At 26.9% G+C, this 27,420-nt stretch overlaps 4 protein-coding genes across 6 annotated transcripts; 2 read left to right on the top strand and 2 right to left on the bottom strand.

Annotated features, from left to right (window-relative positions):
- Positions 1–737: 737 nt before the first annotated feature.
- Positions 738–18,770, top strand: LOC119670245 (carbonic anhydrase 2; the record flags this gene model as incomplete). 2 transcript variants are annotated; one of them, XM_038080423.1, is given in 4 exon segments in its annotated part: positions 738–1,092; positions 17,046–17,734; positions 17,802–17,938; positions 18,309–18,770. In XM_038080423.1, coding segments are annotated over 3 exon segments (753 nt in total). In that variant the 5' UTR covers positions 738–1,092; positions 17,046–17,259.
- LOC119670244 (carbonic anhydrase 1-like) lies at positions 11,641–13,145 on the top strand. 2 transcript variants are annotated; one of them, XM_038080422.1, is made up of 5 exons: positions 11,641–11,933; positions 12,018–12,170; positions 12,249–12,409; positions 12,484–12,555; positions 12,625–13,145. In XM_038080422.1, the coding sequence occupies exons 1-5, from the start codon at positions 11,735–11,737 to the stop codon at positions 13,060–13,062; spliced, it is 1,023 nt and encodes a 340-aa protein (XP_037936350.1). In that variant the 5' UTR covers positions 11,641–11,734; the 3' UTR covers positions 13,063–13,145. The 2 variants fall into 2 exon arrangements, with proteins under 2 accessions (XP_037936350.1, XP_037936349.1); XM_038080421.1 differs by having other exon boundaries at positions 11,641–11,960.
- Positions 18,771–20,879: 2,109 nt separating the features above from the next.
- Positions 20,880–22,287, bottom strand: LOC119670243 (palmitoyl-protein thioesterase 1-like). Its single transcript, XM_038080420.1, has 6 exons — positions 22,106–22,287; positions 21,811–22,048; positions 21,593–21,751; positions 21,383–21,532; positions 21,197–21,323; positions 20,880–21,042 (listed from the first exon to the last, which is right to left on the bottom strand). Exons 1-6 carry the CDS (start codon positions 22,194–22,196, stop codon positions 20,926–20,928), a joined length of 882 nt encoding a protein of 293 aa, XP_037936348.1. The 5' UTR covers positions 22,197–22,287; the 3' UTR covers positions 20,880–20,925.
- Positions 22,288–23,884: 1,597 nt separating this feature from the next.
- LOC119670241 lies at positions 23,885–24,952 on the bottom strand. Its single transcript, XM_038080419.1, has 2 exons — positions 24,845–24,952; positions 23,885–24,587 (listed from the first exon to the last, which is right to left on the bottom strand). Exons 1-2 carry the CDS (start codon positions 24,885–24,887, stop codon positions 24,025–24,027), a joined length of 606 nt encoding a protein of 201 aa, XP_037936347.1. The 5' UTR covers positions 24,888–24,952; the 3' UTR covers positions 23,885–24,024.
- Between the last annotated feature and the right edge of the window lie 2,468 nt (positions 24,953–27,420).

Raw genomic sequence — 27,420 nt, 5'->3', positions numbered from 1 at the left:
TAAATAGAAACGTCATAAATACATGTTTTGTGTAAAACCCATAGAGCAAAGTTTTACTTTATAATAAAAAAATTGTTTATAGTGCTCTTCATACATTTTTATGTATCCTCGACATTTCCACAAGCTACTAGTAATAACTTTGAGTAACACTGTGTATACACAAGTGCGTTTCACCAGCAAATTTTCGAGTAAATGAGAGCATCTGAAAGAGCGTAATATCCCTGTCGAAAATTAAAAATGCTACACAGACTTTACTCGTACATTTTATTTCAAATAAAATTTGTGTGGTGTGTGAATCAGCTGTTTAAGTTTACATTTAAATTTTTGTGCTGTTTATATGGCACTGGTGGCTCACCAAACTTCACACAAAGCTGTTTCATCAAAATCTGTGTAAAGAGCGTAATTCGGCACTTTATTTGTGTTACGCTCTCAGTTTGTACGTTACTTGTGTTTTACCTGAGTTTTACTGCAAGTAGTTTGTGGAACAGAGCTAATTATAACTATAATATAACTGCATAAATCAATTTTTTAGTTTCGTCGTTTTTTAACGGTTATTCATAATTTAATTCTATTGAATATTATTTTTCCTGTATTATTATTTTTCATTTAAGTAAACTGTGGCGTTAGTTCCATTTTTATTTTGCTTTCATTAATTTGCATGATTTTGGTTGGTTAATTCCATATAATTTTTATTTTATATTTATTGTGAATAGTTGTTATTAAATGTAGCGCGATTTTATAAATCGTGTGAAAATCGCGTAACTTAAAAATTTTAAAAGCTTTTTCAATTTTGCAACCCTGCGTGAGTTGGTACTTGCGTGAATCAAATAAGCCAACTGACAACCAATCAGTCCATTGAAGAACTTGAAACGTAGTTGTGGTGTTATTGTTCTGTGGCGATAAATTTAATTAAAAATATTTAAATATATTTGTGTTGCGTGATGAGCAATTGAATTTCGAAGAGGAATAATAACGTAATAAATATTTATATACGTGTTTATTAAATAATCACTTGATTAGTTAAACGAAAAAAAAACGTACGTAAAGTTTTTGATTGAAATTTTCTTTGCATATATGCGGCAAGTTCAACAGGTAAAGAAAAATTAATTTAATTAATCAAAACGTTTGAAAATATAATAGTGTATTAAGTAAATATTTGAAATTGACTTTCCCTCTATTAAAAAAAGTGTGTTTCTAAACGTTTTTTTTATTTGTTTGTTTAACATTATTACCTTAATTATGTTGCTACGCGCACAGAATTATTTTATCTGAATTTTATGGAGAAGTTGAGCAAAAAGAAAAATCTTTAATAAAAAATGTTTTCATTAATAAATTTTATTAAGCGAATAATTGTTTAATTATTGTAGTTTTTTTAGTTAATTTTTTATATAATTTTGCACATCTAAGTCATGAATGATTCTATTTGCTTCTCATGGTGATAAGGTGTCGTGCCGGCAACCTTGATCCTATTTCTAATAATAATTAATTGCATTATGTCGCGAATTTATTGATTTTTCGCTATTAATTTGTTTAATTTCTTTATTTACTATTTATTCTCATCGATTTTTTGAGAGTCATGTAAAGAAGATACCGGAAAAGAAGTCACAATTTATGCTTTTGTTGCTTCTTCTTGCCACTGTCAATGTCAACATTGCCTCTGTTTTCGTTTTGCAATTTTTGCGTATTTTTCCATGAGATTTTTTTTAGTTAATATTTCTGTTTATTATTTTTTTTGTGTCTAAAATGTTTCAAGTGCAAACCTGTTTGAATTCAATTGATTTAATAGGTTTCATTATTTTTGTTTTTATTTTTTGTGGTAGAATTATGACAAGTCGGCTAACAAGTGAAGCAGTTTTGTGACTTTCCATTTGCCAAATAAAATGTGATTGAGTCACGTTAATCGATGCCTTATGATTTATCAATTATTTTAAAGCTTTTTTATGGCGTGAATGCCGATGATTTACTGATTTAATGATTTTAAACGATTTTAAATAACTTAAAACTAAAATTCATAAATGTTTTGATATAAAAAGAAACGTGAGTCCAAGGGTCAATCACTTAAATTTAACAGTTACTGATTGAATGGAACAGAATAACAGCTTTAGCATCTATCGATAGTAAGACCTATCAAGTTTGTAGTTGTAGACACCAGTAACTGTTCATCTTGCAAGAGATATGGCATTCTGTGATGTCTACTTTTTAAGTTCATGAAAATATCTGAGAATGGTAGGTAGACCCTAGACTGGATATAGACCGTTTTGGTAGCATTCTATGATGTCTACTTTTAAGTTCATGAAAGCAACTGAGAATGGCAGACCCTAGATAAGATATACAACTTTTTGGTAGCATTCTGTGATGTCTACTTTTTAAGTTCATGAAAACAACTGAGAATGGCAGACCCTAGATTTGATATACACTTGTTTGGTACCATTCTGTGATGTATACTTTTTAAGTTCATGGAAACATCTGAGAATTGTAGGTAGACCATGGACTGAATATACACTTGTTTGGTAGCATTCTGTGATGTCTACTTTTTTAATTCATGAAAACATGAGAATGGCAGGCCCTTGACTGGATTACATTTTTTTTTGGATTTTATCTTACAGTCACAAATTTGATGCATGACATATTCTCTTACCTTTTTGGACACATAGTTATGAGATTTATCAAGTATGTAGTTGGTAGACATCAGTAAATGTCCACCTTGCAAGAGACGTAGCATTCTGTAATGTCATCTTTTTAAGTTCATGGAGATATCTGAGAATGGTAGGTAGACTCTAGACAATATACATCTTTTTGCGATTATCTCACAGTGACAAGTTTGATGCGTGATATTATATATTATCATACCTTTTTTGACACATACATAGTTATGAGATTTATCAAGTACGTAGTTGGTAGATATCAGTAACTATCCACCTTGCAAGAGACGTGGCATTCTGTGATGTCTACATTTTAATTTTATGAAGACATCTGAGAATGGTAGGCAGACCCTAGACTGGATATACACCTTTTTGCGATTATCTCACAGTCATAAGTTTGGTGCGTGACATATTCTCTTAACATACCTTCCTTGACTTATAGTTATGAGATGTGTCGAATATGAAGTTGGTAGATATCAGTAATTGTCAGACACCTTGGCTCTCTTAGTTCCTAATAAGTGCGTTCGATGTGTTAGCACAATTTTAAGTCACACTAAGAACTTTATAATAAATTGTTAATACGATCAATTTTCAATAAATTTTAGATTATTACTGAGCTTAGGTTATTTATTTAAAAAAAATGTTTATAATTTTTGTGTTACATAAATGATCTAATCCCAGTAATAATCCAAAACACACTAATAATTTTATGTAAAAAAATATTCCTGGTTTAGACCAAAAAGACACCGTCGTTCTAATAAGTGAGTATAATGAAAAAGCATCTCTAGATCGCGGGCCTTAGAGTAAAATTCTGCGAGATCTTTATACGAGAATGTAGTAGTAAGAAGTTAGTTGAGTGAGATGTTCATTTTCTCTCTTTGACTTACAGTTGCAAGATCTATCAAAAATGTAGTTAGAAGATATCAGTAGCAGCTTGTCTTGTCAGATATGGGGCTCTTTTAATTCATAAGATGTGCGTATGATATGACAACATAAATTTAAAGCACCTTGACAGCTTTATTTCAAAGAAACCCTTTATTTAGACCAGAAAGAGATCATCGTCCTTATAAACGAGTATATCTTTAATGCCTACATTTGTGTTATTGGTGGTTTTACTCTTTTGTTGTGATTATCTAGCAGTGAAAAGTTAGGTGGATTGTATATTCCTCTTCCTTTTTTTTACTCATAGTCAAAAAGTAATCGTACAAAGATCTAACTAATTGGTATACCAGTTTAGTTGATAGTCTTTATTAGATTATATAGCATTACTGTCATAGTAATATATAGTAAGAGTCGAGTGTGATTAATCTGTGGTCTTATGTTTTATTTTCTGTTTGCAAGGGGTTATGTCATAAGCTTAGCAAAAAACTCCTCCAATTTTTGACCCGCCATTTATGCAGTTCAATTGTAGCATTATAGATGCCCACACCTATTTAAGTTGGTATTATGGAAAGGCGTGTGGCTTTCTCTTTCTCTCTCTTTGAATAAATCATTGATTCTACAGTTGCTTGGAATATCATTGTAGCTTAATACACATTCCAGATAAGCTAATGAATGTTAAAAATAAACAGGGTTATTAATTTCAATGCAACATAGAATTGTGTGAAATGAATGTTACACAAAGGTAGGGGTGATGGTTTTAGATTGTGAAGAATATATAGAACGTATCAGTTATTATAAATAAAATATTGTAGTGCTAAAAGAAAATTTATCACATTTAGACCAAAACTTAACTTTACCTAATATCTTTTTCTTTGAATATAATAACTAACATTAAGGAAGAGTTAACTCTTTAAACTACCTATAATTAAATTATGTTATATATTAACAATTAAAAGTTAACGAACAATGTTAAGCTAAAATTTTTATACAGAGGTTTTCTGCAGAAATATTTTTCAATTTTTTTTTTTCATGTTTTTAGTGAAGTTAGCTGATATTTTTTTTAAAAAATGTTTTCTTTCTTTGGTTTTAGTGCATTAAGCAAGCAACTCATTTTCTATTTGCACATTTTAGTGCTTTATTTGGAATTTTGGATGTTGTTTTTTTTAAATTATATTCCATTGAAACACAAAAATAATTACAAACATGATTACTTTGTAAATGGAAACATTTCCAATGTCTGATTTAATTACTCTAGTAAATGATGTGGAATATTTTCTTACCAATAAAAACCTAGATAGGTCAACGTTTTCTACTATATTCATTCACAAATATTTGTCTTCAGTACTTTTAGTGTTATGTTGAGCCTTTTCTGAGTTAATGCATCTGCGCACTTTTACGCTATGATGGATGGGGGGTTTCTGCAGAGTCCCACCCATCTCACTGACTAAATTGAGTATTACTCATAATCTTCGTGATTATTCAATGATTGATCTAAGATCTGCATACCGCCCCATGCGGTTCGTGATTACTCTGAGATTAGATAGTGCTAAGTAGGCAGCCTGTCGGTTTTCGCATATAGCTTCAGAGTTTTTTCTCTTATGTATTTTTTGATCGGATCTAATCGAAAGTATTTTAGCATGTCATTCGTGCGGATGTACCATGGCACTTTGAAGAGTCTTCGGAGAGCATGACTCCGAGCAACTTGTAGCTTTTGGATAGTAGAGTCGGTAGCTTTGCTATACGCGACACACCTATAAAGTAGTGCTGGTCTAATTATCTGGCTATAGATTAGCTTTCTATTCTTCGCGCTAAGGTTGTTGTGTTTGAAAAGTGATTGTAAGCAGTGCAGTGTTTTTGCGCAACTATAGCATCAAATTTTTTTCTTATCTTTATCTTTGTCATAGTTTTTCCCTAATATTTCTGTAGCAATAAAAGTCATAGAAACTAAAATTTTAGAATATAAAATTTAGTTTTAAATATCTACATATATATTTTATGCAGTATTCATTTGATTTTAAAAACAACATACCAATAAAGTGAAACTTAATGGGGCTTTTTGACATGCTCCATTAAGAAATTAAATGTACATTAAATATAAATAATTAATGTTAATATATACTAATAGTATTAGGTAATCGGAGAAGTGTGAAATATATAAACTAGTATTTGTTTTTAAATTACTTGGCGAATATTACGTGATTGCAATGACTTTAAATTATTTTGTTTCAATTTTAAATTGTAAATATATTTCACGCAATATCATCATTACAATTTATTTTATATATTTTAGTTTTTATACTATTCATGCCGCTATATAATCTCTCAGAGGTTATTCATACCATATTTATATTATATGTTTAATATAAATATCTATAAAAAAACATATTTATTAATATATCAATTATTTACTTACTACATAAGACAATTTTTATTATCTCTAATAATTTTTATTGATAATAAATTGATTCTGTTGCTTCAGAGATTATTGCCAACACGTGAGTTTTAATCGAATTATCTATAAATATGTCCCAAATACAAATTTCTTTTGCACTCGCAAGACTAGTGATATGGATGATATCATGTGCTCAAAATGGAGAAGTAATAATTTATTTATTACTATGCATATATAAATATATATTATAATGTATATTAATTTATTACTTTAATCTATAAAAAATAATTTAAACAAATTAGGTACCGCATAGATATAAAGGTAGAGTTTATGGAAGAGGGGCTTAAAATATATATTTTTTGGTTGGACAAAATTGCACACGCCCGCAATTTAGACCGCAAAGTGAACTTAGACTCTTTTTAATTTGTTTATATGTATATAATTAAAAAAATTAAAAAAAAAAACGAAATATAAAAATTAGTCACATGGTAAGGGATTAACCGCATAAACAAAATTGTTTGTTTCTTAATAATCGTTATGATATAGGTATAATCTCAGTCTAAACAAAGATACGCGAAAATTGCATATATGTACTCCAACAATAAATAGGAAAAAAAAAATTAACATTAAATAAAAAAAAAAAATAGAAGCAAATAATAGTCTATGTATATATAATGTGTACACTTATCTATAAACTCTAGTTTTACGAAGGTATATGTGTAACAATCTCAAACGTGTGTCTACCTCATATCAATTAAAATCATTAAATTCTATTAGTTTAGTCGCAAATTCATTAAATTATTGAAATTACTGAGTTTTTATTGTAAATATTTCTAATTTTGTTATTTATCGTTTAAAAAAAAAATATGATCTATTGTTTTAATTAAATTACAAAAATTAAAATAAAAGACATCATGTATTCTCCATTATAAAGATTCTGAATACATTTGGATCACCGGATCTTTAGTAGAATCTTAGCTAATTTTCAACAATTCTTAATTTTAAAAAACTTTAAGTGTCTACTATAATATTCAAATAGTTCTAAGGGCGGCTTTTAAATTATACTAATCCATTCCACTAAATTATTATTCCACTCATTATCACCGTCCAAACTTCTGATAGCGTATAACTTCTGACAGCTCATAACTTCTGACACCTCATAACTTCTGACAACTCATAACTTCTGACAGAGTTCAATTGTTCGTAAGGAAAATTAACTAAACCCACTTTTCAAGCAACAGGATACTACCAAATAGGCATTATACCATGATGTCAGTTCAGGAAAATTTTCTTGAAGTTTCTTACGCCTTTTTCCATAGCTGTTAGGAAAATACAGTCCAGTCGTGATTTGCTGTATGTCAATTTATATAAGAATCACTGACAGTTGAGTAGTGCAAAACTTTTTAAGAATGATCTCTTACGATTTCAGTATTGCTGATCGGAGTTTTACTGTGGCGATCAGCATTATAATACTGATAAATAATACATATTTTTTGTTGCTGTTGTTTACTACTGTTCGAAACCTTTCTTTTATATTATTATATTATAATACAAATAGGAGAAATACATAAAAATATAAAATATAAAAAAATATTATATGTATTAGAAACACATAGCCAAAGCAAATCACGTGACGCTATTGGCGAGACTAATTTGATGGTGAACTTGCCAACCGGCAAAGGATCGTAGAATACAATTGTCATTTAATTTTTTAAATAATTTAAATTATTATAAAAGAAAATAAATAATATAAATTTTAATTCTCCAAATACGTCATTATATCCCAACTTTTTTATTTAGTAATCCATTAAACATTTTTTAACATCTGATTTTAGTATATCTTAACTAATCTAGCGGATCTAATGTTTTAGCTGTGAATACTTTAAAAAGAATTACTTAATCTACAAATATTTCATATTGTTTTTCCTAATGTCATTTAATTGAATGACGAAAAACATGAATATAATCTATTTACACTTAGTACGGCCTGTAGATAATGTCAGAGCCACGTAATGGAATATTTACCCTAAAAAGATATGATAAAAATTTTAAAAATAGCAACAATTAAAGTACTTATATTCAAAACAAATTAAATGACACTTAAGTTTTTTTTATATTGAAACTTAATAATTTAATTAAATTCAGTCCTAATAATTGTTGTCGGACTGTATTGCAGTTACTGATAATTTTATTGTTTATTGACGACTGTTTATCATTTGACGCAAGTATAAAATTAGAACAAAATTCGGTTTAACTAGTAATTAACTGGAATTTTGAAACATAATATTTCTAATATTCATAAGGTATTTTAAAACTTAATACTTGCTAATTTGTATGGGAATTTTTCTCAGTATGGAAAACAGATTTCATTGACGTAATCTTGTTGAGGCGTTTAAGTGCGTTAAATTAATGTGAAAGCTTATCTGAGAGATATAAAATCCGTGTTAACCGAGGGTGTGAACAGTTCACGACTGATAAATTGGTTTTCTAATCAGCTCATAAATATTTATTTTTTAACCGTTCGACAAATTTATTAATGTGTCTACAGCTACTAAATTATTATTCAAACATGTCAAAATTTGTAAAGTTAATACAATATTAAAGAAGCCTTTATTATAATGGTTGTTATAGAAAATCCATTGAATTAAAGGTTTTGATGAGAATTTTTATAAGAATTGTTTATTAAGAATTTTTTCATATTAAGCAATGTACATCAATTGTTCTAGATAAGCACATCACAATTTATTTCCTATATCCTTAAGTCAAGATTTATCTTCTGTAATACATGTTAGACAATAGCACTAATTCAAACCAGAACAACAACAACAACATGTTAAACGTAAATCTTTCCATCTTTTATGCGCTCATATACTTCTTCAAATTATGAAATATTCATTGATAATAAAGCCCTGTTTCTATTGATTCAAACAAGAGGAACTCACATAAATCTCTTCAACTTGCTATTAATAACATCTATGGCCGGAAGAAACAATGGCACTTTACGTTTAACCCATTTTAACCTATTGGGTATTTAAATACCTAAGAAAGTGTAGACGTGTAAAACTTTTTAGCGCGAACTAAGTGAAAGGGAAGAAACAGTTATCAAGATAAAAATAGAACAGCATATTTTTTAAATGGTTGTCTTTCTTTGTTGGAAAATGCTTGGGAAAAGAGCTAAATATTGGGAAATGAAAAAAAACGAGGACCCCTGACGCTTATTAGGTAGTTTAATGTGTCCTCTATGTAATAGAGATATTAAGTATATATACTTGTTAGAAAAATGATCACACTAACGCCTGTCGGGTATTTAAATACACATGCTATATCTAAGAAATATTTCAATAATATCAAAAAATTTTTTCTTTCAACTTCTATAATCTCTATTAGACATACATTAAAATTTCATCAAAATCGTACGAGCGGATCTATAGGTAGATTTTAATGGGTTAATAGTATCAAACAAAATATATAGTACCGATATATATTGCCTTTTAGATTTCGTTAGATCATTTAATCTCAAATCATAAAATTTCATCACACATCTCTACTTCCCATCGTATATTTCCAATAAAATTGTTATCATAATGTACTTTCTTTTTCTCTCTTCCATATAATCCTAAATCCCATCATTCATCGCTGTTTCCTATTATTTATCCTGTATAACATTGTAGTCCGTATGTGCATTCATCGAATGTAATACATTATTGTGATAGATAATAATAGTCACAATTGAATAGAAAGTATGTATTTTTAATCTATTTTTATAATCATGTTTTTTGTTTTACTGAAAAATAAAACAATTATATTTTGTTTACTGAGAAAATATGAATGTCTCATTATTTAGTAATCATTTTTAAAGAAATATACTAATTAAATATTGGAAATTCTTAATAAATATTTAAAGTTAAAAGATATTTAAAAAAAATTACCTTAGTAATATAGAAAAAAATAGACCTTTAGTCATTTCTTTCACTTTTATCAAAATCGATTGGCACATTCCTATAAACGACGTAATGGTTACGGAATGAATTTGCGATTTAACGTAAATTAATTGAACCAATAAATGGTCAACAATTAGACCACGAATGATTATGACTTTTAGATTAAAAATAATGACGTTAAATTTATAAATGTTTTGTGTTTCATTCAAATTGGCAACAACTTTTCTATTAACATTAAATGAAAAATAGAATGAAATCAAGTAATAAGTATTTTCGATGTTCAAATTTGTATCGAAATTATAGTTGGATTTGTTGAATCTAATATTAGTGCAGGATCTGCCTTTCCTAACTGTTCGATATCATTAGTTTAGGATATAAAAACATGTCCTTAAAATAGCTTGCCCGTTCCTGTTATGACAGTTGCAGTGAGTTGATGTCTTTAATTCATCAAATTTTGAGCACTCTGTACAATTCTAATATCTGTGGAAATACTTACCTAAAGACGTTTGGTAAGATTGGTCTAGATTGGTAAATCTAGATTCAGCCTAGATTTACTATCGATATATCAAATTTTCTTGCCTAATCGAACGTTTTTCGAGTGATCTAACATTTTTGCAGTTTTGTTAGTAGGCATTTATATTTTTCCCAAATATATATGTTGTATCAAACACTTTATCTTTTGTGTCATATAAAACAGCTGTTAATTTCAAGGTAATCTTGCTACTCTGGAAAAAAAAACTAGAGTGCTATAAAGTAATCTTGAGTGTTATACATTTCGCTCGAGATTTACCAATCGAAAATGAAAATTGCACTAAAAGTGAATCTCGATTGAAAAAGTTACTCCAGATTTACCAATTAAAAAGGCATGATTTCCCCTGATTAAAACCGGTTTTTTATAATACTTTTCACTTACTTTAACAAATTTAAAATAATAAAAAGTTCAACCACTTTTGACACGATTGAGAAGGTAATAATTCAATACAAAATGAAATTATTTCTTCGTTCGTTATATTACGAATATATATATATATTATATTATATCTATAATGTTATATATATTATATTATATCTATAATGTTATATATATTATATTATATCTATAATGTTATATATATTATATTATATATATTCTATTGTATATATTATATATATATTTAAATTACATACAAACAAGTACTGTTTTTTGCAAATGCAACAATAATTTAGTTTGGTCTCAAACAAAAATAAAAACAATAATATCACTTCTCATAAAGTAACCAAGTATTCAGGTCCAACAGATAAGAATATCGCATTAGGTTAAATTAATCTGCGTGGCCGTAAGAAACGCTATCGGACTATTACAAAACCAGTTGGAAGAAAATCAACTTATGTATCTTATGTACATTTGTATTAGATATCACGTTAGTAGATACTCTTGGGATGCTCTCTAGATTTCCAAATGATGGAGCCCCTAAGCATTTTAAGCGTATTCGTGGACAAACCTGGACATAAGCATACGATTTCGAAGTCTTCCTTTTTCCCCAGCTGTATTAAAAATCGACTCGCTAGTAGAAATTGACCACTAAACAGATCTGTGGTAGTTCTACAATATTTCCGTAATATCATTGATAACAGTAGAGTTTATTAATGTGGAGTCAATTGAGATAACTGTTTTAATTCTCAAAAAAGTAAAAATAATTTATCGAGTATACATTTAAAAAAAAAAAGAATCGAGTATACAAATTGAAAAAAAATTAATCGAGTTAACATATGGAAAAGAAAAATATAAAGTTAAGGTTAAATAAAAATAAATTTTTTTGAAAGCAAAACGTTCATAATCAGAAAAAAAGTGTATGAAAGTTCGTTGAGTGTTTTTGAAGTGAAAAGAGAGGAGAATAATGGCATATTGTACGTTATGTGCATTATTTAATTTTATATTTTTTTGTGTGAAAGGTATGCTTACCTTAATCTCCGACCACCCTTTGGTGCTTTTTATATTTAGTACTGTCATAGCAACTGTTATAATAGCCAATATTCACTATGGAACACAGTTGGCTTTTCGCGGTTCACCACGTAATATTCGTAAGGCTAATGCAGGTCAGTTTGATTATGGTTTCAAAAATGGTAAGCCAAATTTACAGATATTGAATTACTGACAAAAAAGTTTTCTGCATTTTTTAGGACCCCACACCTGGGATGCTCCACCTAACAATCAGTCACCTATTAACATAATACCAGAACAAACACGTCGTTTGGATTTACAAGAAAAGTTGACTTGGCATCATTATGAAGATCTACCAATTGGTATTAAGATTCATAACAATGGAAATACCGGTGAGATATTAAAATATATTGAAATCGTACGAAGAAAATCTATATCTATTAAATGATATCTAATATCTGTAATCGTAGTAATTTTGCGTGCTGCCTTTTCTGGAAACATACCAACTATCGGTGGTGCTGATTTGTTAGCGTCTTATTGCTTTGTTGAGATACGTTTTCGTTGGTGCTTGCTAAACTCTGAAGGCTCGGAACACATGATTAATTTTAAAAAGTTTCCGATGGAGATACAGGTTTTATTTTTATTTAGTTTTTATTGGTTTGACTTAAAATGTAAAGTAAATAATTAAATTTTTAAATTTTTCAGGTAATGCATCGCACTGGTCCACCAGAGGGTACATCCAGTTATGATCTTTTAATTGTGTCGTATTTATACGATGTATGTTATTCTATTTTTTTTTTTATGTAATTAAATTATTTAAACAATATCGTATAATCATTTTTATAGATCACAACATCACATAATCCTTACTTGGAACCGGTTGTACAAAACTTACATTGCATTTGTGAGCCTGGCAGCAGTGTCGAAATACCACCATTTCCTTTATCGTATCTATGCTGTCAATTTCGCAGCAATTTTTATAGTTATGGCGGCTCTCTTACCGAACCACCATGCTATGAAGGTGTTGAATGGTTTATATATCCAGAACCATTGGCTATTAGTGAACGGCAAATTAATCAGTTTCGTCAACTATTGAGTAACGATGGCGTTAGTCGTATCGTGCGTAACGCTCGTCCTATTCAACCTTTGACCGAATGCCGTGTTGTCAATTTTAACTGCTGCAACACTGGTCCCGCTAAGGAGTGTCAGCCAATAACAAAAGACTCAATTGAGTCCATACAAAATACTGTTGCACAGGTTGAAGAAGATGATAGTAATGAATAATCATATTAATTTGATTTTCATATCTATTTTTGTAGAAGTCTAGTTTATAGTTGAAATGTGATATAAAGAAATAAAATAAATGCTTATAAATTATAAGCATAATTATGAATGTTAAAAAAATGCTGATTTATATGTATGGTATATATATTGTTGGTTCGTTAGTTGACTGTGGTGGCTGCTAAGCTGATACCGTCCCGTATAATTAGAGATTATGTGCCATTTTAATAGCATATTTCTCACAAAAAACTACAATAAATAAATTAGATCTATCCAACTGAATTTAGGTGGTTTTACAAATATTTTGTTCTGACAAAATGTCTAGAAAGAACTTTCCCAATTTTTGATAACTGTGACATTCCTTAATTCAAAAACAACGTAAAAACTAGCCACCAATTGTGGCTAATGTGGCAGGACGGAACAGAGACAAAACTAGGAGCTCTCGTCGGGTTAAAACAACATCATATCCGAAAAATTTCAAAAATTAATAGTTAAGAAGTAAAATATTTGGATTAAAGAAACTTGAAAATTAAAAATATTGTATATATTTTTATTCCTATGAACCTGTATATATAGTATATCAAGATAATCCATATCGACGCAACATGGATTCATATCAAATTAGTAAATTATTGTGTATTGGATTATATTGTAAGATCTATATCGGTGCTCGTAAATTTGTAATACAATTTTACTTCTTGGAAGTTTAATTTTAACAATAATTTAGTTTGTTATATTAAGATCTTATATATATTTATATATATATATATATTTATGATATCTACATATATTTTATCTACTGGTTTTAAGTATTTGAAATACTACTTCGACAATTCTGCTGTGGTTACCGCTGTTACGTTAGAGATAATGGTAGCGGGGGAATGCTAATGCTATAAAGTGTTTTGGAAATATTTTCAGTTTGAATTTATTGCCAGACATCGTCATAAAGTAATCATAATCATATTAATTGATAAATTTTTAAAACAATTGTTCCAGTAGTGATAAAAGAAAAAGTTACTATCAATAACACATTTAGTTTTTAATAAGAGTTCGCAGTGTGCAGTTGAGTTATTCAGACCGCGTATATTAATTATTAACGAATTAAATTTCTCAGTAATTTAAAGTAATCTATATTACAGTCTATCTACATTTAATTATAATTAAATTTTTCTTATATACAATTTTAAATTTAATTGTGTATACTGTGTATCAAACATTCTTTATCATTTAGTAAGTCTATATAATATTAACAAAAAATAAAATAAAATAAAATAAAATAAAATAAAAAAAAAAAAATAAAAAAATAATAAATATTAAAAAAGTAAATAAATAAAATATTAAATAACTAAAAAATATTAAATTTATTGATAAAAAAAAATTAATTGAATTTAAAAAAACTAACTGTGATAAAATAAAATATAATAATAAATTATTTAATATTGTGACGTGCATAATCTATAAAATATTCCTTTAGATATTATGACTTGCTGAAATAGTTTATTATGTAGTTCCGAAAGTAAACGTAATGAAAATACACTTTTAATTGAAATGTCGATAAACTTTTTATTTCCAAGTGTTGTCTGAATATAGCCATAACATTCTGATAACCATTATATACAAATACAACATCATTCAGCTATTCTCTATGGGATCATCTTTAAGTATTAGATGTTTTAGAACAAATGTTCGACGACTTATCAGTCATCGTTTCGATGAAGTCATTTTCGATGACTTGACAATAGCTGACAAAGGTTCGGTTACACCTTAATGAAAGTTTGTTTCCAAAAAACGAACGTTTAGGAGTTGTCTAACATAAACACTGTCCTTCGTATAACCTCATTAAATAAAAGTCTAGTGATGACAATTAATTACAGATCTACAGATCCCAGCAGTTACAACTAAACCCATTTTTCTTTCATATCCATAATTTTTAATTGATGTCAAATTAATTGATATATTGACACTTACATAAATTTTAAAAAACTACAGATCTCTCCAGAAGAAACATTATGAAATTAGTTTTTGTGGATGTAATAATTTATCAAACGCTATTTGTGGGCTATCATTGCCTTGGCTGACAGCAAAAATGTTGTTGCTCGACCCTTCATCGGTTATTAAAAAATACATATAATAAATTAAAAACCCTTTAACTAATTAAATGACAGTTCTATTAACCAAGTGAGTACTACGAAATGTATAACTCTTTATATGTGTCTAATGAAACCTCTAAAACGGATAGTACCAGCAAATATTTTTATTTAAAAGAATGTTTTATTGGCAGAAAAATGAAAACTGAGAGAGATGTTCGCCTACAAGAGTGTCTGTTAAATAGAGTTTTCACTGTATATACAATATAACAAAACACTTGTAATATTTCAAAAGAACGTTAGTGGAATTTTATACATATTTTTTCCAGTTAAAAAAATGTGGATATGTTTTCGTCTATTATTTGCAAAGTATCAACTTACAATTCAATTCGTGAAATTCTGAATGATATGTGTTTTACATGGAAAGTAATTAATTCTTTAAAAAAAATTAGTCGTTTCAATAAAGTGTGTTTTTTTTCTTTAAATATTTTACCTTTTTTAATATTATTTTTATTAAAGAAGTAGAAAGTGTGTTTTTCAATATACAAGATAAAATTCATATAGTTTAAGTGGAGTTAATAAATTTAATTTACTAAAAGTAGGTGAATACCTTAAATCTGTGTATAATACTAAAAATATACTGGAAAGGACATTATAAAAGAACTCAAAGTGTTTCTAAAATGAAGTGCGTTTTCCCCTCTGAAAATAGTTTTAATCCTACTTTTATTTATTTTTAGTGAAGGATGATTAGAGATAATACCTCCTTTACTGCCATGTCTTTCATGGTCTATAAATTGTTTTTATTTTTCTCTAATTTGCACATCAACCTGACAATTTCTTAATAACTTTAATCAATAAAAAATGTTCAGTTATCAAATCAATTGATATAAAGATAGAGAACGCAACTTAAGTTTAACACTTTCCCTGCGTGAAGAAAGTGGGAGGTGAACCTGTCATTTGATAACACGCAACATTTTCGTAATTGATTACTTCAATGTTAGCCGAGTGAAATATGATAGTTGACTTTACAACTTTCATGTTTAATGGTTAAAAAAAAAATTAAATGAAAATATTTATTGTAAACAAAAATACTTAACAGAATGAATTACACTTAATTAACATAGGTATAAAAAGTTAAATAATATTCAAAATTGATTTAAGGGAAGGAATTTAAACCCATTAAACACAACGACAATAGAATAATTGATGGTGAAATTTAATGAAATAATAATAACTTAATATGCTCGCAGTCCATGAACCACTAAAAAATGGATTTAGTTTAAATTTAGTACTTGAAAGGACATTAAAGGATATTCAAGTCTTTTTGTTGTACATATAAAATAGTGATAAGCAATGATGTAAAATAAATTTTTAATATTAATAGTGAATTCATACATCTTGCTTCTTATATATTCATTTTTTTGGTGCTGTTAGCTGTAATTTTTTATTGTTATGGTTTTTTTTTGTTGCTGTTGATGTACATATTTAAGTCGAATATTAGTGTGAATGAAGTGAAAGACTTTAGTGCAAAAAACATCGTTACCTGAAGATCTATATAGCACTACTTTGCACAGTAACGTGCTTCATATACAATTTGACTTTATGTATATAAAATTTTAGTAACTAATCTTAAAATAATTTTTTTTTTTAGCTGCACAGTTCTGTTATACGAAAATTCTCAGAAACTGACATTTTAGAAACTTAAGCGTACAATTTTGTTAGTCCTCAGTTGTAGAGTTTCATATGAAGTATATACATACTTTTCCTACATGGACAGTTTGGTGGTCTTATCGACAACGTTCGTTTACAAATGCTTTCACTCTTTATATGAATTTTGTATTAAAAATATAAATATATTTCATATCCATTATAATCTAAATTCTCCATATATTCTTACAGTTTCGAGGCCGTTATAAATTTTCTATCTACGCGTAACTAATAGAATTTGCCATCACGACGGAGTTTAACGTTCAGTTAAACAACAAACACATCGTGTGCGTGTATAAAGTGAAGAAAAAATTTTATATACTTGAGAATATTACTTAAAACTTTAGTATACCTGCAGCACGCTCGATTTAAATACCAAAACCTAAGCCTAAGCTATAATATTAAAATGCCAGTACAATCTCCAATTGCTATAAGTAATCGCACAATTGATCATATCGACGATGCTGATCCGTTAGAATATCATGGCCACTGGGAACCAGTAGGCGTTGCACGCGTTTATAACACTGGTACTTCAGCCATGGTTAAATTTGCTAAACGTAAAGAGCAACCATTCATAACTGGTGGTGGCTTGGGTGATGATAAGTATGCTTTTGAGCAATTGCATTTCCATTGGGCCGATACTGATGAGTCAGGCTGTGAACATACTGTTGAGGGTGTAAAGTACTCAATGGAGGCTCATGCTGTGCATTTTAATACTAAATATGCTAATTTTGATGAAGCTAAAAATAAACCAGATGGTTTAGCTGTTGTTGCCTTTTTTATACACGCTAGCGGAGATAAAGACTGTCCAGAATTTCAAAAAATTTCCGAAGGAATACGTAATGTACAGAAAATTAACACAAGTGCCTCATTAGATTCTGGTAAATATTAAAATATATATAAAATGATAGAAATAATATTAATATATTTATTTTCTTTAATATGAAGATTGTCTCTCTTGGATTGGTTTGCAAGAGTTGTGCAAACATTATTATACTTACAAGGGTTCTCTTACAACCGCGCCATATTTTGAAAGTGTTACATGGATTATTTATCGTGCACCTATTTTTGTTTCTATGGGTCAGGTAAGCATAAATATATAAAAGAATCAGATTCCTCAGGCACACTGATTTGAAAATGGATAGACACTGCACAATATGTGTATATAGCTTGGTTCTTGAGTTATTAGGTTTTTTAAATTAATCACATAACATAACTACTACCGCTTGATAAAGTCTTGTGGTAATCACGATGTATAAATTCAATATAAATATGTGAAATTTTAAAGCCTAATATTTAGTGAACTATATTGATGTATAAAAATTTAAAGTTTACTTAAATCCATTGTCAAACTTTGAGTCCTTGGTAATCGAAATCATTCATTATACATATTATAAATTATTTTATAATTTTGTTCGTTGAACATATTAATATCATAATTTTTTTCAAACATAGGTTAATGTATTTCGCAATCTACAATCATGTCCAAAGGATGAAACCAAAAAAATTGTTAATAATTTTCGTGAGATTCAAAAACCTGAAAAGGATCCGGAAATAACATTTGCTCGAAATGCTAAACCAAAATCTAAGTTATGATTTCCGAACGCCTAAGTCATGAATAAAATATATATTAATAATTAATGACCTTTAACTCTAAGTTTAGTCACTATTTTATTCATAAGCAGAGAAAATAATTCTTTCAGTTGTATTACAATAAGCATGTCTCTTTTTATAAATTTTTAATATATGTATTTTATTTTAAATTATTTTCCTCAAATATGTAACCAATAAAATTGGCTATCGAATTTGTTTATGTTTATAAGAAAAAGGTGCTTGAATCTTGATAATTTTGTGCATATAGATATATGTATTGTTTTGTTTGATTTTGTTTAACTAGTTCTTAATTTAAAAGTGGAAGATGATATAAATATATATATTTAATTATGTTTACATATATATTTTAAAAAATATACTTTGAAATATTTGTTATAAATCTGTACTTATAAACACATTAAAAAGTATAATTTTAAACAGGTTTAAAAGTATAATTTTAAATAGGTTTAAAAGTATTTTTTAAAAGTATAGTTTTAAACAGGTTTAAAAGTATAGTTTAAAACAGATTCAAAAGCATACTTTTAAATAAGTTCAAAAGTATAGTTTTAAATCGTTCTTAAACTGTGGTTTTGAACAGGTTTGAAACTATAGTTTTAAACAGGTAAAAATAAAAGTTATAATATATATTTTAGAAACTATGTTTATAATTTTGTTTTTAATATAAATTTTAAAATACATATATACTTTAAACATATATATTTAAAATTAATAGTTTTATATATGTATACATTCGTATATTTTTAAATATGTAATGCTAAATATATATATATTTAAAATTAATAGTTTTATATATGTATACATTCGTATATTTTTAAATATGTAATGCTAAATATAAATTTTAAAATATTTGCTTTACATATACATTTGTAAACCTATGTTATATATAAAATGTTTATTTTTTGATATATATTTTTAAAAATATAATTTTAAATATATATTTTTAGATAAATATTTTGGAATATACGATTTGAAATATAAATTTTTCATTATATAAATTCAAGTATTTTTTTATGTTTGCAGTTTTAAATATATATATTTATGTACCATTATTAATTTGTTTGTTTCTTTAGTAATAAATTTTTGTATTTAAATTGATATTGCACTTTAATATTTTAAAAATATTAAGTAAATGTAAACTATAAACTCATTCCTAATGAATAAAAATAAATACTATTTTATATTGTTGAATAAATATCAAATAATTATGGTTTTTATTTTTAATATTATGGACTGGATTTGTTAATAATCTATTAAGTAGTGTGTTTGATATAAGCTAACTGGATCTGTATGTTGTGTATAGGTTATGATTGCCTAGTCACAATAAATCTCTAAAGATGCCAAAAAGAATAAATTCTGATTTTTTTTTTGATTCATAACTTTAAAATCTTCCCTTTAAGGAATGCAATAAATTGTTTATTTGATATTTTTTTGTTAATATATTTGTACTGATTTAGTCTATTCAAAGTAATGCAAAGCAAGCCTTTAGGTATATTTGGCTTGTGGAGGTAATTTAAAAATAGATAAAATGTTCTTATAAAAGATCGTTTCAGGTTCTTCAAATTTGGCAAGCTCAGATATATTTGTTGGCTAGATATAAAACTCTGCTATGGTATTGCAATGATGTACCTTAAGGGTCTACTCGTGGCCTTTTTATTGGCTTGCCAGCATAACCTAACCTATATATTTGTTGAATTGGAAGTAGTGAACATCTGTTATATTTATTTTATTTGTCGATATTTTGAAATTTAATGCTTTTTCTTTTTAACAGACGTGTATGTATTTTATAAAAAATCACGTTATCGAATTATATAGCCTGGTAGAAAAAGTTGCTTAAAATAGCAGATTCTACCAAGAGCAGTCGGCGTTATATTCCGGCGCAACTGTTTTGGTGGTAGCCTACAGGGATCTAGAGAGAAGATACCACGAAAGAAATAACATGACGAATTCAAGGATTAGAATATGGATAGGCGCTATTCGTCAATTTCGACGACCAAGTTCCATTCACCTTTCAGAAAAAGGACTACATCAGCAGATCTCACAGGCTAACCACAATAACATTAAATTAATGTGCCTCAATAGTTGTATTGGTGCCTATTTCTAAGATTGGATATGAGTTGATGTTTTTTTGAGTAGTAACGATTCAATACCCATTAGTATTTATAGCATATATCTTTTTTTATTATAGACATTTTGGATTGGATGTTAACTTAATATGTTAGAAAGTATTTAGTATTTCTAATTAGTTCGTATTTCTAATAGTAGTAACTGCAATTTAAGTTTTAATTTAGGTAATTTAAAATATCGATGTACGTTTAAAAACTTTGGATTGATTTATTTAAACTCTAATTATTATTAGTATCACATTTAAATAATGAAGGTAGTTAATTACATACAGTTATATGTATATAAATAATTATTAAAGTAAATTGTTTCAGTGATAAAATATTAAAAAAGTTCTTTATAATAAAAGTGGTATTATATTGTCAATAAACCATTGCTCTGACAATTGCAAATGATCACCTTCGACACCCAAAAAATCTAGTTTTCCGTCTAAATCTAGTTGTTCGAGTCCCAGCTGAAAATAAATAAAATTTGATATTATAGTTTGTTTTTAAGAAAAGCTTTTTGTATTGAAAACATACTAATGATTTATATTCAGTTTTGATATTTGACTATTTAATAGTCAAAGTACCATATATGGACTATTAAAAGCACAAAATTATACTTACGCATTTATATACATGACTTTTTTTAAGCGGCAAAATTTCTTTATCCTGTCCAGGAGTATAAAATTCAAACCATTGAGATTCCTTAGGCTGCACAATGGTGTCATTTAAAAACTTCACCATAACAAATCTGTTGAAATGAGTTTTATTTATAATAATAGCCCATAGTTTTTTAATAGTTAAATATACTTCTCCAGCTTATTTAAATTTTCTGCATAACGTTCATTGCAATCTAGTTCGTTGTTGATATCCACAAGGAAAGTGCTGCGAGAACGATATTCATCTTCACGCAAAGGATCGTGCCAATAAGTTGCTTGCACTAATTCCTTTTGTGTCCATCTATTAAATATAAATAAAATAATTATTAATAAAGTACTTTTATACATAATAAATATCTACTCTTCATATGCTGCATAGTAAAGAATTTTGCGTATATATTCACACGTAGAAGTCTTTAGAGATGGGCACTTCGGTAAACCAAAAACACCTTGATGTTGACCACCCAAGCTTATGAGCACTTTCATAGGTGGATTCGGACAGCGCTGTGCTACCGCACGTCTATAAAAGTGTTGTATGAACATAAGTACTTTTTTTACGAAATAAAACAAAAAACATACAAAAATTGTCCACCCTGGGAAAAACCAATAGCATTGTAACCATTAGCCAATTTTTTATCTTCAGAAAGCTGTTGACATACGTACTCCACTTGTTTGTTTGGATGTATAAAAAAACCGCTTTGATAATCCATAACGATGTTACCACCAATCTCTAGGGACTTGACATAGGTTTTATTTGTATGCTCTTGTATTAATTTTTTAATGGATCCCAAACTAAATGGAAAACAGCATGTATCACCTATGATTAGCACAATTAATAGTATTTAAATGTTAAATATTTTATTAGGGTATTTACCCATTCCATGCCACATGACAACAGGTCGGACTGTAGCTCCAACATAACTACAATAAAATATTAACAAAATTAAATATATACTTTTCATCATTAAATATATATAGCAATAAATTTGTCAATAATTTAATTTCAAGAACTTCTTTAGCTTCAATTGCAAACAAAGACTAATCAGATTTATTTTAATGCAATTTGACAGTTTATTTATAAATATTGCTGACAGTGTTGCGTGAAATCATAAAAGTACTTTTTGTAAAATGCAATTTTAAATTCATAGAGGAGTATAATTAATGTCGGTTAAATTTTGAAAGAACGTTAAAGTTTTATTAATATACACTTTTTATAGCATAAAAAATTATATTTGTATAATATATCTATTTTTTATATACTTTTATGTATTCCATTTTTTGAAGAAAATTTAACTTTTTTAAGAAAAAGCGGATATCCATTGAACCATTTATTTCACAATCAAAATTATCTATAGTATTTTATAATAAATTCAATTCTAATTGTTTATATTATATTACAATATAATATTCAATTTCTAATTGTTAAGTGTTTACTTGTAAAACCTACAACTATTTCGACCGGGTGTTGTCCGGGATCACAACTAGTTTTTTGGAACGCCTATTTATTCTTTCATTGTATTAAATATTTTCTCTGTGATTTTTCTTTAAAATTTCAATTCTATATTTTGTATATTAACGCCCAGATAATATCTAATATAAATTTAAAAAAATGTTGAACTAAAAACCATTTTTTTATCGTTTATGTATATTAATTCAGTTCATACGATATATTGACGAATCATATTGAAAAGCAAACTTGAAATCAAAATAATTTATTTTTTATTTTTCTTGTGTTTGATTACTTTCTAAATACTGAAAATTCAAGTCTAAACACTTAAATTGACTTGAGTTAACGACTCACTCTAGACAAATTTTGATTTCAGAGCATTTTTTACAGTTTCTAACAAGCAAAATTATTTTTAAATTTGTAAACTTTCCAATATTACCAATTTTGAATGGTTCAACTTTTAAATCATGCAATAAATAACAAATCTTAACTGTTAAGTTAAGTTTCGGAAATGCTGCATTGGTATTTTTTTATTAAACTAATTAGAGTATCACGTAACTTCTTCAGTGATGAACTTAAGGAATATATAGACTTGTAGTACTAATAATGACAATTTGGGTTAATACTCAGTTTTTAAAAGGATTACTAAAGTTAAACTATAAATACACTCCTTTTTTTCTGTCTATTAAAAAATAATGAGTTTTTGTATATGAAGTTACGATCAGCTGTTGTTGTGACTCTAGTGTGGTGAATACAATTTGTAACATCAATAAGGTAATTCAATAAGGGGTGATAGTTTAATTAAGCGGTCTTACTAGAATCAAGTGGTATCACAACATACTAATTTGTGCGAAATGTGTGGTTTCCAAATAAAAAAAACCAATGAAGTGGTTGTTATACTTACGACCATTGATATTTACCTACCTAGTTTTTCTAAAACCATATTCTTACCATATCATAAAAGTAGATAATACGTGTGATCTTTTGTAAATTGGTTCTTAAAGAATTTGTATTAAAAGTAACCACACAAAATTGCAGTTGAGTCATTTTTATTCCATCAGATATAGAAATTATGTTTGAGAGCTCAGTTCGGTGATTGTGATTGAAAAATCCAACTTAACTATTGCAACTTTTAAAGAAATCATGGGCCTCTTTAAATTTTTACTTACTATTTCCACTACTTTCTATATATAAACTATATTTCTTTGTTACAATAATACTTATATTTATTTATAGACTAAAAGGGTTTATATGGTTTTATTGATTAATTAAATCTAATGTCTAAGACATTTTTAAATATTCTTGTTGGAATATATGTAAGTTCTGTATTTTAATTGTATGATCCTCTAGTGTACTCCATTTGTAGAACCAATAGCCTGTTGATGTTGTGCATGTGATGGATGTTGCGGCTTATTATTTGAGAAATCAATGCATGCACCTGAAGTTAAATCTATTTCCTCTGAATCTGAACCATCTGAGCCATCATCAGAACAATGGCCTTCAAGTGCTGCTGCCGCTGCCAGCATATGTGCATCAGACATGGAATTCATATTTAAATGTGATCTTAAAGTTCCATTTAAATTTTGATCAGTTTGTTCTTTATAAAGTTTAAGTTCAGTGTATGTTTTTTCACATCCATTTGTAAGTTTATCGTCATTTTCATTTGAAATTCGCTCTTGTTGACCTGCCATCTTATGCTGAGGATGTTGTTGAAAAGCGGGATGCATCATAGTAAAATTTGATGGTGGTGATTGACCGTTTGTGCCTGTCGTACCATTCATTTCACTTGATTGATTTTGTGTATCTTTACCATGTGAATTTGAAAGATTTTCAGGACTTTGGTCACTTAATCCAACCTGTGGACCATTTGTAGTACTAGCTGAGTTAGGTAAATTGGGCACTCTTCCTCCTAAGTCGCAAAAAAAAAAATGAGATAATATTGATTAATTAATTAAATAATACTTCACTTTTTAAACTTATTATTAGAGCTTTATTTATAATGTATATTTTGTAAATTATATTTTATTTTAATAATTTCTTATTTTATTTTTAGTTAATTTATATTAAATTATTATTAATTATTATTAAATAATTAAGTTCTATTCATAATAAAATAAAATTTCTAAAACAATAATAATAAAAAAATAATTGTGTGATTTATTTTACCGGGTGTCATAACTGGAGGGGTTCCTAAACTTAAGCAACGCATTCTCCATGCGTCTTGCAGTAATTGTAGTCGAGCTTGCTTTCGCCATTTTGCTCTGCGATTTTGGAACCATACCTGCAATAAATAATTAAAATACTAAATAAAATTAATGAAATATTAAAATTTTTTTAGTTTAAATTATTTTTTAAAAAAATATTTATTTAAATTATTACTTCATTCATTGCATATTTTATATTAACTTTGACATTATTAATATTAATGTTAAATTTTTATTATAAGATTTTTAATTTATGTTTTTTTTTTCTTTATAGGTACGAAATGATTTTATTAAATATATACATATGCTCCTTATTGTACTATATTATTTTATTAAATATACACATGTTTTTAATTTTGGGAATATCTTTTTTAAAAATTATTTCTCTAAGACAAAGTTTTTATAATCTAAAGGACTAAAATAATTTAATTTGAAATTTATAAAATTTGTTTTTAATAAAATTTATTATTAATATTTTTTTATAATAGCGAAAAAAAATTCAATTATTGTTGTTTTGTTATTAAATATATATAAATTCAACTATAAAAGTCATATTCGACCAGTTAAAGTCCGGAAACACAAAATATAATATAAAATATAATGAAAAATTAATTTTGCTTTTACGGTAGAGAAATAGATTCTCATTTAGGTCTTAAGAAATGGATCGGTTATGGTACCAAAGTGAAATTTTAGGTACGATTTGATTATTTTGATTATAAATTATTTTTTTTAATAAGAAAATAATTTTCGGAATGAAATTTAAATGCATTATATACAGTTATCTTGTAACCAATTTATCAATTTAAGATTCTTTCATAAAGAAAAATCTGAGAACATATTGAATTATATGTCTGGTGGCAGTTTGCCGCTTTAATGACAACTAAATTTTCTCACAGTTTTTAAGTAATAAATTAATAGTTAATTAATAAATTATCAAAAATATTATTTATCGATAATTACGAAACAACACATAATGATGAAGTTCTTAGTAAGATCTATAGTCCTCTATGACTCAACTAACGTATTCGAATGAATCTTGAGCTGTACGCGTTTTAACATGACTTTGATAGTGAATAAAGACCCAGTGGTACGCTGGTTCGGTCACGTCGTGTGAATGGATAAGTGTTGGAAGAGGTAGTCGGGAAAAAAGTTATGGCGAAAGTATGTCTTTGGTGGAGTGATTAAATTGAGTGTGTACTGATTGGATTTGGTGTATTAGAAATCTGAAAATAGGTTGCTGTAGCCAAAACCCTGGTCACGTAAGTCTTAATATATATTATTATATATTTATTAATATGTTATTATAATATATGTAATTTCAATTTCCTAATTTTTTTCATTATTCATTTTTTATGGTGCTTTTATTATTTACTTTATTATTCCAATGCCTTTTTAATTCAATTTAATTTTTTAATGAATATATAACAATAACACAAAACTGCGAATAGGTCTTAATTATTTTAAAATTTTTTGTTATAATATTCAATTTAAATATTATTTCAATTTTGAATGTAAATTTAATTATTTATATATATAATAATTTATTTTTTCTATATCTTTTAAAATCATATTTTTATTTTTTTTAAATTTTTAGTTATATTTTATTATTGTATGGTAAAATTATATGGTAAAATTAAATTGGCGGTAAAAAAATAATTATTTAAATATTTTTTAAATTTTTTGTTCATTTATATAATTCTGTTAAAAAATTTTAAAGAACTTAAACAAAGTAATAATGAAGTAATAATAAATATTAACATAACCCGTAACTTTTAACAAATTTTTTCCTTTTCTTTTTCTGTTTCTTTTTTTTTTATTTTTTTTTATTTATTCTTTTATTTTAAATTATTTTAATGAATAAAATAAATTCACTTAATAAAAATTTTAAAGTCTTTTTAAGTTTTGTGTTGTTTTATCATTATTAGAGATAATTGAAATATTATTTATGAATTATTACACTATTTTATTACTTAATAATATTTCTTTTATGTTTATTATTTATTTTTTTGAAGGATTTTGATGCGATGTTTTTTATTTATACATTTTTATTTTTATTTATATAATCTGTAATTAAAAAATAAAAAATTCCGTACCAATAAGTCTTTAAAAAATAAGTAATTAACGTGCAATTAATTTTATGCTTTAACTTTCCATATTTTATATATAAAAAAATTAAGTTTTATCATTTTTATACTTTTTTGTGTTAAAACTAATAATGTTTCTCTTTTCTTTTTAATAATTTTAACTGGCATTGTTATATTATGTTATATTATTTTTATATAATTATATTATGTGTTTTAAATTTTGCCGGGCTTTAGGTCCTGTTTTTAAATTTATATTTTCATATAATAACTTATATTATATAAAAAATAAACTACAAATACAATTGTATTTGTATAATGGTAATAACACTGATGATAGTCTACGAAGTAGACAGAAATAGTTGTTAATAATATATATTACATAAGTTAATAACTGTGATATTTTTATTTATTCTTAAGTTTGTTTTTTATTTAATATAAGTTATTATATAAAAAT

The sequence above is a fragment of the Teleopsis dalmanni genome, chromosome 1, assembly GCF_002237135.1.
Source record: "Teleopsis dalmanni isolate 2A chromosome 1, ASM223713v2, whole genome shotgun sequence".
NCBI classification, from domain to species: domain Eukaryota; kingdom Metazoa; phylum Arthropoda; class Insecta; order Diptera; family Diopsidae; genus Teleopsis; species Teleopsis dalmanni.
The sequence above is the reverse complement of the archived record's forward strand: the minus strand, read 5'-3'. Positions and strand labels throughout refer to the sequence as shown.